This window comes from Heteronotia binoei, chromosome 9, assembly GCF_032191835.1.
Source record: "Heteronotia binoei isolate CCM8104 ecotype False Entrance Well chromosome 9, APGP_CSIRO_Hbin_v1, whole genome shotgun sequence".
Lineage (NCBI taxonomy): Eukaryota > Metazoa > Chordata > Lepidosauria > Squamata > Gekkonidae > Heteronotia > Heteronotia binoei.
Genome location: NC_083231.1, coordinates 62,445,205 through 62,458,422, shown reverse-complemented (window position 1 = coordinate 62,458,422; position 13,218 = coordinate 62,445,205). Strand labels below are relative to the sequence as shown.

At 44.3% G+C, this 13,218-nt stretch overlaps 1 protein-coding gene across 2 annotated transcripts in view; it reads right to left on the bottom strand.

The window, feature by feature from the left end:
* The window catches only part of INPP4B (inositol polyphosphate-4-phosphatase type II B), a 394,186-nt gene extending 384,159 nt beyond the window's left edge, over positions 1-10,027 (bottom strand). Inside the window, exons 1-2 of one of the 2 annotated variants that reach the window (XM_060246716.1) lie at positions 9,846-10,027; positions 5,414-5,478 (exon numbers count right to left, since the gene is read on the bottom strand). In XM_060246716.1, the coding sequence (XP_060102699.1) occupies positions 5,414-5,478; positions 9,846-9,969 (189 nt within the window). In that variant the 5' untranslated portion in view covers positions 9,970-10,027. The remainder of the gene's footprint in view (positions 1-5,413; positions 5,479-9,845) is intronic. The other variant, XM_060246717.1, reaches the window with a different exon arrangement.
* Between the last annotated feature and the right edge of the window lie 3,191 nt (positions 10,028-13,218).

Genomic DNA, 13,218 nt, shown 5'->3' with positions numbered 1-13,218 from the left:
ATTTCCCTCCCTGGGTCTCCAAACCAGGGAATCCCCTGCCCCCTCCCTCAATTTCACATACACACTTACTGGGTCTGGTTCCCCCACAACTTTACTTGCTCTGAAAACGAAAGCAAAACAAATGGAGGGTCTGTGCTCTGACGAAATTGCTGCTGACCTTTCCCCATGAAACACTTCCTGCTTCCTGCTCAACTTTAAAGGCACACATTTTAAAAACAGACCTGTTTGCAGGTTTCTAAACCTGCCGGAGCTCTAGAGGTACATGGTGCCTGTGGGGGCGGGGGAAGCCTGTAAAACCAGGAGATCCCCCATTGGGACCTGGGGATTGGGAAGCCTATGCTCAGCTAAGGCCAGGGGAGGAACAGATATGTTTAATTTGGGATGGATTGAGCCCAATAAACACTTAGTTTCTTTAAATGAAACTAAGTCCTCAGGGCCAGATAAACTGCATCCAAGAGTACTAAAAGAACTTGTGGACATAATTTCTGAGCCTCTGGCCATCGTTTTTGAGAATTCTTGGAGAACAGGTGAGGTGCCTGAAGATTGGAGGCCCAATTATTTTCCAGTGAGGTAGCTGGGCAGGTGGAGTGGGAGGAGCCAACTTAACCCTCAGATTGCCACATAGTACAAGTTAGGTGGTGGGTGGGTTTTTTGCATTGGGCTGCAGCAACAGCAGACAAGAAACAGACCAGGCTGCAGCTGGGGAACATAATGAAAGAGTGGAAAATGTTCTGTGGTGTGGCGGAGGCTTGGAGTTGGTTATGATGGGATGGAGAGAGGGAAGCAAGGAGCAGTTAAAAATAGGAAGGGGGAGAATAGACGCATGTGCGAAGAAGCATGGGATGAATATCAGTGCGTGGGGGGTAGGGTTGCCAGGCCTTTGTTGGAAAATACCTGGAAGCTAGTGGGAGTGGTGGAATGATTTTAGGAAGGCAAAGAGAGATTTTCCCCATTTCTCACCTCAATTTTGGGGAGACAAATAAAGTTATTGACTACTAGTTGGTACAACCCAAGGTAGAAGTTTTGGCGTTTTAAATATAAGCTTCCCGCTCCCCTCCCTCAATATATGACAGACAAAACTACCTTTCACATTTCAGTCTGTGGAGTTACTGATAAAGGAAAATAAGAGGTTTTAAAAAAAAAAAAAAAAAAGGTGTTGAGGTCACTACTGGTAGAGTGCAGTTTAGGACCACCTAAGCTGCATGAAACCAAGTGTTATGACCTGCCCCTATCCTATCCAGACATAATTAGGAGCAAGGCATGTAAACCCAGTAGGTTTTACTTCTGGTGCCTACAGGTGTCTGATCAAGGTTCAGCTTCCAGGTGAACACATGACGTTGTCTTATACTGTATCAGACCCTTGGTACATCACTCAGTATTGTCTCTACTCAGACCAGCAGTGGCTCTCTGGGGTCTCAGGCAGAGATATTTCACATTAACTCCAGTGACACCCTTAAGACCAAGGAGGTTTAATTCTAGGTACAAGCTTTCATGTGTATGCACACTAGTGTGCATGCATATGGAAAGCTTATATTCATAATTTATTGTGGCCTCACTTTTGTGATCCACATCATGAGAGGCATATCAGGCTTGCAGAAAATTATGCCATGGTCAATTGGATAATTTAGGGCTGCAACAGCCTCCTACAGCTCCCCTCCCCCCCAATAACACTGACTTCAAGCCAGGAGCACCTTCAAGACTTCATGATGTGTGGAGAATAAGAAAGGGATATAAATATTTTAATAGAATTGAAAAACATCAGTGTTGTGTCAAGTGCTCCTTCCTTCTTCCCTCCTTTCTTTCTTCCCTCCTTTCTTTCTTTCTTTCTTTCTTTTGAAATACAGTGGTTTGAAAAATATATACTTAATAAATACTTAAATATATATAAATACTCATAAAAACCTTCTGTTTTTTAAAACTGGTTAGAGGGGGACCGCAAGTAGGTAGCCTTGCCTAGAGAACCCAAAAGCCTGGCACTGGCCCTGTTTGTAGAAATAAGTATCAACACATAGGGGGCATAGCTGGGAATTAGATATATAGATTGAACATATGAAGCTGCCTTATACTGAATCAGACCCTCGGTCCATCAAAGTCAGTATTGTCTTCTCAGACTGGCAGCGGCTCTCCAGGGTCTCAAGCTGAGGTTTTTTCACACCTATTTGCCTGGACCCTTTTTTGGAGATTCCAGGGATTGAACCTGGGACCTTGAACATATGAAGCTGCCTTATACTGAATCAGACCCTCGGTCCATCAAAGTCAGTATTGTCTTCTCAGACTGGCAGCGGCTCTCCAGGGTCTCAAGCTGAGGCTCTTTACTATGCAAGTTTCATTTTAAACATATAAAAATAACCCATGACTTTTTCCCCTTTCTCGTAAACTGCAGTTATTGATCTACTATATTAATCAACAATTTTTCTTATATTCTTTTCTGCCAGCTGCTAATAATACATTAAAGTTGTGATATATGCTGTAAGACTATAATTTATATTAAGCGTTTACAAACACAGGATTATTGGCAACATGTGTTTCAATTTGCACATTCATCTTGCCTTTAAGTACTTCTGTGCCTGGGAATACAACTTGTTTCTATAATATATTACCTTTGTATGACACGTCACAGAGCAGAACATTTCCCACTTTGTATTTTATACACTTGATCACTAAGTATACTATAAGGTTCAACTTCAAGCTTGCCAGTCTATAGGGGCTGTCAACCTCCAGGTACCACTTGAAGATCTCCTGTTATTACAACTTATCTACAGACAACAGAGATCCGTTCCCCTGGGGAAAATGGCACCCTCCCTAGGCTGTAGCCCAAAATCTCCCCAGGTATTTCCCAACCCAGATCTGGCAACCCTACCCATCTAGGAGTCTTCAACTGTTTTCAACCAACCCCCTTAATTTCAGTGGGCAAAAGTTACCACATAAATTTGCAGTAACCTTAATGTGTCTCACAAGCTTTGAGACAGAACAAATTTTAACGGTTGTCGGTTAAAGCAAAGGTTTAGCAGTTTTACATGTATACAGGGAACTGTAGCTGACTGCCAACTAAGGCAACATTCAAAATGGTCTAAGTATTAAATTATGGCATTCTATATGACTTAATTTCTTATTAAGTTTGATGCTTTTAACAAGTTAATTTCTATAAAACATATAAACTAGGTGTGAGCAGTCCTAACGTTTATCGCTATACGAACAGTCTGAAATTCCTAAGCAAAATAAATGTAGTATGCATGCACAGGGACAAATTGACCTAATAGATGTGAATGGTTCTTACTGTTGCATCATTAAGCTCCTAACAAAGAAGTATACCACTACAGACACTAATGATTAGTCTAAATACATGACTACATCACTATTGATCATAAATCCACTTCTAAATAAAAGCCCGAGAGCATGTTTTGAAATATGCACTTCCAAATTCATGTTCAATGAGTTTACAATGGGCCCTATGGAACCATTACTGTACTGCAAATCATAATTATGATTCACGCTCATTTTGCATATACATTTTTTTAGTTTGCAAAAAGCAAGCTAACATTTCACCATAAAAACATGGGGAAAGGGGGCAATGTGGGAGGGTTCTCTCTGAGATCAAGTTTCTAAGGCAATATTTTTATAAAGGACATCACGGAAGTCTACCTTTCCCGCTTCTCACACAATACATGCTTACAGATTTACTCAGAAATAGAAATTCTGATACCATGAAGTTAACCAGCAGCAGTTGGCTGCCTACACAAAAAGTTTATTTACATTTATTTCATTTATACCTTACCATTTCTCCACAATGGAGACCCAAAGTGGTTTATGTAATTATCCACTCCTCCATGTTACTCTCACTACAACCCTATGAAGTAGCTTAGACTGCATGCGCATGACAGACCCAAGGTCATCCAGCAATCTCCTATGGCAAAACAGGGATTCAAATATAGGTCTCTCAAATGCAAGTCTAACAATCTAACCACTACACCATGCTGCCTCTCAAGTTGAGAGATTTGGTTATTTAGCTCTGCAAAATATTTGTGGATATATTTTATCTGTAGATAACAGGGATCCCGAACCCCTGGTCCGTGGACTGGTACTGGTCCATGGCCTGTTAGCAACTGGACCATGGAGTGTGGCAGAGACTTTCACCTGCTTCTCATTTAAAGATCCCCATGGGGGAACAGGGACAGGGTGTGGGGCCAGTCTGGGGCAGCAAAAACCTCAGCACCCCCACCAGTCCATGGAAAAATTGTCTTCCACAAAACCGGTCCGTGGTGCCAAAAAGGTTGGGGGCCACTGATATAAAAGACACAAAATCTTATCAGAGCACTCCAGATTGACATATTCCTGTACATATCAAATTAGGGCACAAGTCATTTCTAATGCAGCCAATCAAACACTGATGCTACTAAATTATGGCTCACATTTTATATTTTTATTTATTTATTTGGGATTTATATCCCGCCCTTCCCACGAATGGCTCAGGGCGGCTTCCAACAATTAATCAAACTTAAAAGTAAACAATTTCAAATATATAACAGTTAAATAATTTAAGCAGTTAAAACATAAAAACAGAGTAATTCAGTTTCCTATGAACAGATGGCTGGCCAGTTTCCTCAAGTTGTTATCCTAGCTAAATGTAGGCTAGGTATAGGCTAGCCGGAAGAGGGTCGTCTTACAGGCCCTGCGGAACTGCGCTAAGTCCCGCAGGGCCCTCACCTCTTCCGGCAGCTGATTCCACCATACGGGGGCCATAACGGAGAAAGCCCTTTCCCTGGTGGCTTTCAGACGGGCTTCTTTTGGCCCGGGGATAGTGAGGAGATTTTGTGTTCCTGACCTCAGTGCTCTCTGGGGAACATGTGGGGAGAGACGGTCCTTCAGGTAGGCAGGTCCCAGGCCATATAGGGCTTTAAAGGTAATAACCAGCACCTTGTACCGGACTCGGTATATCACTGGAAGCCAGTGCAGAATCCGGAGACCCGGCTGGATGTGTTCCCACTTTGGGAGACCCAATAACAGCCGGGCCGCGGCATTCTGCACCAGCTGCAGTTTCCGGGTCCGAGACAAGGGCAGCCCCATGTAGAGGGCGTTGCAGTAGTCCAACCTTGAGGTGACCGTAGCATGGATCACTGTTGCTAGGTCGTCGCGCTCCAGAAAGGGGGCCAGCTGCCTTGCCCGTCTAAGATGAAAAAATGCGGACTTGGCAGCGGCTGCTATCTGAGCCTCCATCTTTAAAGAAGTTAAAGAAGTAAAGAACACTATAAAGTGTTACAAAGGCAAATAAAATACAATACCTCAGTTACTTTGAACAGTACTTAATTTTTCCTATCCTTCCTACCATACTGTCAAGAATCAACTGATACCCTTTGGATTAATTCAAGGGAAAAATCATAAATACTAAGGACAAGAGAGATGTAAAATGGATTACCTTGGTCTTATTTTTCATTAGAAAGAACAGATTTCCTTTCAGACGGCACCATCTCTCCTTTGGCTCTGCTTACAAAAAAAAAAGAGCATGGTATTAAAAAGAGTAACACAAATCTTTGATCTTCTCTCATAGATTGCTTTAAAAATGCATTCATAATAAAGTTCATCGGGAAAATCGTTAACCCAAAAAAATCCACTTCCCTTGGCAGCTGGTGTACAATGTGCTTCTAAATGCCAGGTATCTTCCCAGATTTCCTCAATCCAGCAGTTGACAAAATTGGTGACTGCAGCACATACTTGACTGTGTTTTATCTGCTTCTTTCCCTTTTTTGCAAATGGGAACAGAGACTGGCCCTTACGCTTGCCAGAGCGAGCAAACCTTATTAGGAATGTGATGTTTATTCTTTTCATGGGATCATTACAAACTGAAGTGCTTGATCTTGCTCATAAAACAAAATCATTAGGATCTCGTTATTTGTTTGTTTATATCATTTCTAAAATACCATACCCCAGAACTAAGCACTGCAGAACTGCATGATAAGGTACATAAATGTGGATGCCTTCTGAGACAGAGATCAATTTCGCATTCACCCTACGCCGCTCTGACGTTTCTCTTAACAGCGCGGCGTCCTTCCGATTTCCCACTATCTGCCTGGGGTTTCAGCTTGCGTTGCCATTTTTGCGTGACAAAGAGAAACTGGGTTTTAGCAGTTTCTCTTTGCCTCGCAAAAACAGTGACACAAACTGAAGCCCCAGGGATAGTGGGAAATTGGAAGGATGCCACGCTGAAAAGAAAAACGTCAGAGTGGCATAGGGTGAGTATGAAACTGGTCAGAGTATTACAAGCACCCACAGTACCAGGCAGAAGCTTTGTTAAAATTTTGTTTCCTTGAGCACATCTTATGTTGGTAAAAACAAAAACACCAATTTAAAAATAAGAAAAGCTGAAATTAAAAATCTGACCGATATAACCTTGAAATGTATTTCTAAAAGTGGGAAAGAGATTCCTCAGCAGATGGCAAATAGGTATTTCACAGCACTGTTAGTAATAAGGTTAAACCATAGTCTGGCACTACAAGAGTAAGTCTCAGCATAATGTGTTCCCCTGTCATCTCCTTCTTAGCAAGCCCTACCTTTGCAATTACATGGAAATAGTGCAAACTACAGAATGTACCAACTACAATTTTTCTGGAAACCAGAATTGAAGACTAAGATTAAACTAATGAAACTGTGGGTTGTAATTCTGACTTCCATGCAAACCAGGGGTTGGGCAGTCTGCATGCAGATGCAAACTATGATTTGTTAAGAAATAATGAGGTTAAGAACAATTGAGATGTGAGGAAGAGAACATGCACACAAACCAAAAAATTTATTCTTCTAGTGCTGAACAGTGGTTTTGTACTACACCTGAACTGGCGCACTATATAAAATATCTAGCCTCTAGATAATCTCAATTATAATTTGTAGAATTTATAGGAGTAAAAATAATGTGTGAACAACATCAGGCAAAATTTCCAAATATGAGGGATGGCACACTAGGATTTCCAATGACCAGAAAGCATCACCTGGCTCTTCCCAATACATGAAGAATTCTGTAACAGATTTACAATAGAGCAATTGGGATTACTTTCCCATTTATGTTTCTCATGAATAAAGATGATCTGAAACATATTAACAGACCAGCCTGACAGTATCGAGAACAATAAAGCAGTATCTTGTCTGAATGTACAGATTTATGGAACAATTTCATCTCCTTGGTGGATTACAGACCTTGATGTTCCTAGTTGTGTCATAGTACCCTGCCCTTCCTCTAAGGAACTCAGGACAGCATACATTATTCTCCTCCCCATCCCTTTATTCTCCCAGCAACCCTGTGAGATAGGTTAGACTTATAAAGAGTAACCGGTCCAAGGTTACCCATTGAGCTTTCTGGATGATTAGGGATTTGATCTCTTAATCTAGCACTCTAACCAGTATGCCAAATAAGTATCCAGAATAAGCTGTTGTGGAAAACTGACAGATATATGCAAATATATTTAATTTACACAAGATATAACATGCAACTTTCTTTGGCAAGGAATTGTGTTCTCTCTCCATGCAATTTTAATTTTTGTTAGTACAGAGAACCTTGCATTAAGAGAGGAGAGCCTGTTGTCCATCTTTGGTTGGACAACACATTGTGGTCCCATATTGAACCACTTCAGCTGTCTCTTTCAGGAGGATGTGGACAGGATCTTGGCTGCAGTGAAGCGCACCACCTGTCCTCTGGACCCATGTCCATCCTGGCTTGTTAAATTCAGGGGCCCTTAGCTGAGATTGTTAACCTACCCCTGTCATCAAGGGTATTTCCTGTTAAGCTTAAAGAGGCAGTGGTTCACCCACTTTTGAAGAAGCCATCTCTGGACCCACTGATCCTATCCAATTATCGCCCAGTCTCGAATTTGCCGTTTCTGGGCAAGATAATTGAGAAAGCGGTGGCAGAACAGTTTCACATTTTCCTGGAAGATACATCTGTCCTCGATCCCTTCCAGTTTGGCTTCCGTCCTGGTCATGGGACGGAGACTGCTCTGGTCGCCCTCACAAATGACCTTAGAAGGCATCTGGATCAAAGCAGGTCAACGCTGCTATTACTTTGAAATCTTTCAGCAGCGTTTGACACAGTCGACTATGCTCTAATGGCATTGGAGTCCAGGGGGCTGCTTTACTGTGGTTTTCCTCTTTCCTCCATTGTTGGGGACAAAGGGTGGCAATTGTCGAGCAGACCTCCCTGCATCACCCACTAGAATGTGGTGTACCACAGGGAGCCATTCTCTCGCCGACAATGTTTAACATCTATATGCACCCCCTTGCCCAGATTGCCAGAGCTTTTGGGCTGGGTTGTCACTAGTACACAGATGACACTCAGTTCTATTCATTGATGGACAGTCACCCAGACTCTGCCCCAGAGCATCTAACCAGGGTGCTGGAAGCAGTCGCTAGTTGGCTGGAATTGAGCCAGCTGAAGTTTAATCTAACAAAGACGGAGGTCCTGTACATGGGTCACAGGGGGCTAAGATTGGACATCCAGCTCTCCACTCTGGATGGTGCATCTCTTGTGCCAGCTCAGAAAGTGAGGAGCTTGGGTGTGATACTGGATGCCACCCTTTCTATGGAGGCTCAGGTCACAGCTGTTGCATGATCTGCCTTTTACCATCTTCGGCAGGCCAAACAACTAGCGCCCTATCTGGTCCCTCAGGACTTAGCTACAGTGATCCATGCAACAGTCACTTCCAGGATGGACTACTGTAACTCACTCTACGCAAGCTTGCCCTTGAGGCTGATCTGAGAGCTCCAGCTGGTGCAGAATGCGGCAGCATGATTGCTGTCTGAATCACCTGTATGGGCGAGCAGTCAACCGATGCTACGCTGTCTGCACTGGCTACCAATTGAGTACCGGATCCGCTTCAAGATTTTAGTACTGACATTTAAAGCCTTGCGCGGCCTGGGACCAGCATACCTGCGGGACCGTCTCTCCCCATATGAGCCCCGGAGGTCACTACAATCGGCCAATCACCATCTTCTGATCATCCCTGGCCCAAGGGATGTCCGCCTTGCCTTGAACAAGCTTTTTCAGCCCTGGGCCTGAACTGGTGGAATCAGCTCCCTATGGAGGTTCAGGTCCTCCTGGATTTGTTATCATTCCAGAGGGCCTGTAAGACGGAGTTGTTCCGCCAGGCCTATGGCTGAGGCGGACAGACGTCCTTACCATCTAAACTGGCCCCCTGCACTGATTGCACTGATCTGTCCACACCATCCATGCTGCCTTCATGTGAGCGGTGGCTTAATCGCTTTAATTTTAAATTGTTTTAACTGTTTAAACTGTTTAAATTGCTTTTACTTGTTTTGATTGTTTTATTATGTTGGAAGCTGCCCTGAGCCCACTATGGGAAAGGGCAGCCTATAAATCTGCAAAATAAAAAATAAATAAATATGAACATGAGAAGCACACACAGACCCCTCCTGTTGAGCTGAATGACCCTTTGTGCTGCCTGAACCTGTCCATACAGCCTAAGCATCTGTGGATGATGGATTCCACAGGGGTTACAATAAAGCACCATTTCACTTACCCTGTCTACATACAAAAACAGCTGCTGTGGGAGATGGAACACCATGTAATACATAGTTTTGCCCTAATAAAGTGTTTCTCTCACTCCCTAGTAAAAATTAATCCAGTTAGCCAACAAACAGCAGGGCTATTATTTTCCTTCATGTTCTTATATGCCAGTGCAACTCTTATGCACCATAAACAAGGCAGAATAACAATTTCTTGGAAAGGTTTTAAGGGCAGTTCATCAACAACAAATTATGCCAGCAAATCTGTGAATACTAAAACTATCATGTAACAACCGCCAAACACACATGCATAGACAATTGGCAACACCAGTTGTTTTTACCTATACATTTACCATCCCCGAATACTCTGCAAATCTTCAGATTTCCTTCCTTGTCAAAAAAAGTTGATGGCCTTCTAGCAAGTGAAGCCAGTTCCTTAGCATTGTATCTCATCTGGCAGCTCATGAAGAAGATGAGGAGGAAGTGGATGATAGCAGGGATGCTAATGAACTGGTTGAAAGTGAACAAGATCTATTCAGCAGACAAGATCAACTGCAACATTGAAACAAAAAAGAAAGTGCAGTGCACAGTTAAGGCATGCTATCTTCTTTCTGTGGTTGTTTTGTTCTAAGAGGTGATTAAAGAAATCATAGTCAATTAACAGTATATTTTATTTGCTTAAATGTATAATTTTCCCAATACAAATAAAATAGCTATTCTGAAGGGGGAAGGAGTGTGGTTACTTTGCTTTTAGATGAGATGCACATATGTTTACAGCAGCCATCTTAGAAGGTCTATTTTCTCTTACATATAGGGTTGCCAATCCTCAGTTTGGGGGCTCTCCCCCCTGCATCAGGGTCATCAGAAAGTGGGGAGAGGGGAGGGAAATGTCTGCTGGGAACTCTATTATTCCTTATGGAGACTTATTCCCACAGGAAATAATGAAGAATTGATCTGAGGGTATCTGGGGTTCTGGGGGGCTAGTTTTTGAGGAAGCGCACCAGATTTTCACCATAGCATCCAGTGCCTCTCCCCAAAATATTCCACAAGTTTCAAAAAGATTGGACCAGGGGGTCCAATTCTATGAGCCCCCAAAGAAGGTGGAAAGAAGGCATTTAAAAAGGTGCGCAATGTGATGGCCAGAACTCCCTTTGGAGTTCCATTCTGCTTGTCACAACCTTGTTCCTAGCTCCACCCCCAAAGTCTCCTGGCTCCACCCCCAGAGTCCCCAGATATTTCTCAAATCAGACTTGGCAACCCAGTTACATAAATCAAAGAAACACTTATTCAAAAGTGTGGATAATCTACTACATCTTTTCACACACATTAGTAAAAATAAGTGCCATTGTTTTTCAAACATTTGCTGCCTGACAATTCTAGAACCTTGTGGAACCCCATAAGATAAAAAACCCTGGGGTTGAGAAATAGGATTAGATTCCATGAATCTGCTTTACTAACAGTGGCACCCAGGTCTTCTTTTCTGGAAAAAGAGGTGCTGGAACTTTCAAGAGGGAAATGAAGTAGAAACACATGAACTTTTCAAGATTTTTTTAGAATTTTGTTTCCACAAAGAGGTTCCAGAACTCTGTTCTGCCACGTTCTCCCAGAAAAAAAAACCCTGGTGGCATCTTCAGACTGGCACAAGATGCCTTGCCACCCCAGCAAGGTGCCCTAGGAGGATACATTATGGTTTATAGTATCCAAAACCGTTAAGAGGTCCAGAAGAATTAGGGACAAAATCTCCCTATATTTGTCAGCATAGGGCAAGATCAAGGCAAACTTAGTTCAAAAACCCAGGGCAAAATGGATCTTAACTAGTTCCCCCAAGTAGTACAGACAGGGGCGTAGCTAGGGCTTTGGGGGCCCGGGGCCCAAGATTTATGTGGGCCCCCCTACATGTGTGCACGCCACCGGAAACAGGAAGTGACGTCACTTCCGGCGACGTCACTTCCGGTGACACCATGCCACCGCCGGAAACAGGAACTGACATCACTTCCTGTGACATCATTTCCCCCGTGCCACCTGCCGGAAACGGGAAGTGACATCACTTCCTGTGACATCATTTCCCCCACGCCACCTGCCGGAAGCAGGAAGTGACATCACTTCCTGTGGCATTACTTTCCCCCAAATGACATCATTTCCCCCAAATGCCACTGCCGGAAACAGGAAGTGACTTCACAGCACTTCCTGTGACGTCCCCCCAAAATCCCCCAAATATCACCGCCGGAAACAATTTTGTTCTCAAATCCTGTATATACTTCATCAGTATATGGGGTAAGGCACTTTCCGACTCTGGAGTGACGTCGCATCATGACATTTTCACGGCAGATGGAAGGCTGAGTCAATCTCGAGCCGGCTACCTGAACCCAGCTTCTGCAGGGAGGAGGGAGGGAGGGAAGGAAGGGAGGAGGGAGGGAGGGAGGGAAGGAAGAAAGGAGGGAAGGAGGGAGGGAGGGAAGGAGGGAGGAAGGAAGGAAGAAAGGAAGGAGGGAGGAAGGAAGGAAGGAGGGAGGGAGGGAGGGAAGGAGGGAAGGAAGAAAGGAAGGAGGGAGGGAGGGAAGGAAGGAAGGAGAGAGGGAAGGAAGGGAGGAGGGAAGGAAGGAAGGAGGGAGGGAAGGAGGGAGGAAGGAAGAAAGGAAGGAGGGAGGGAGGAAAGAGGGAGGGAGGGAAGGAAGGGAGGGAGGAGGGAGGGAGGGAAGGAGGGAAGGAAGGAAGAAAGGAAGGAGGGAAGGAAGGGAGGAGGGAGGGAGGGAAGGAGGGAAGGAAGGAAGAAAGGAAGGAGGGAGGGAGGAAGGAAGGGAGGAGGGAAGGAAGGAAGGCCGCCCCCTCCCGCCAGCAGCCCCCCCCCGCTTTCGGCCCCCTCCCTCCCTGCCCTCCTTACCTGCTTCCAGGGCGGCGTCGGAGAGGCCGGGGAGGCGTCGGAGAGGCAGGCGCTGGTTGCTGGAGGGCCTCCAGCGACCAGCGCCGGCTTTTCCGACGCCCTCCCCGGCCTCCGCCTGCACTGACCAGAACAAAGGTCATGCCTCAAAGCAATCAGATGCTGTGGCACATGTGTACATTCATATACTCTTCTTTTTAAAGAAAGTTGAAAAGCTGAACAGCGTTTATTCCAAATATTAAGAGCTGGCTCATTTGGTCAGCCCAATGATTAATTGAATAGCATGTGACCACCAGTTTCAAACCAGGCTTGTTGGTTTGCTTATACTACTTATTGTCTGCCTTTCTTGCTGAGACTCAATACATAACAACAAGCAACCAATGCTGACTAAAGTAGGGTTACAGATTAGAGAGCCATGTTCTAAAAGCTATATAGTATATACCAGTGGTGACCAAATTGCTGCTTGGGAGTCACATGTGGCTTTCATACATATTGTGTGGCTCTTGAAGCACCCCCACCAGATTGGCTGGCTTGGAAAAGGCATTTCTCTCTTTAAATTGCTTTTTCAATCCAAGCCAGTGGCTTGGAGAATACATTTAGAGTTAAAGCTGCTTTCCTTCCACCTCTCCCCCTCTCCTTCCTTCCTTCCTTCCACCTCTCCCCCTCTCCTTCCTTCCTTCCTTCCTTCCTTCCTTCCTTCCTTCCTTCCTTCCTTCCTTCCTTCCTTCCTTCCTTCCTTCCTTCCTTCCTTCCTTCCTTCCTTCCTTCCCCTGCTGTTCATGTCTTGCAGCTCTCAAACATCTGATATTTATTCTTTGAGGCTCTTACATTAAGTA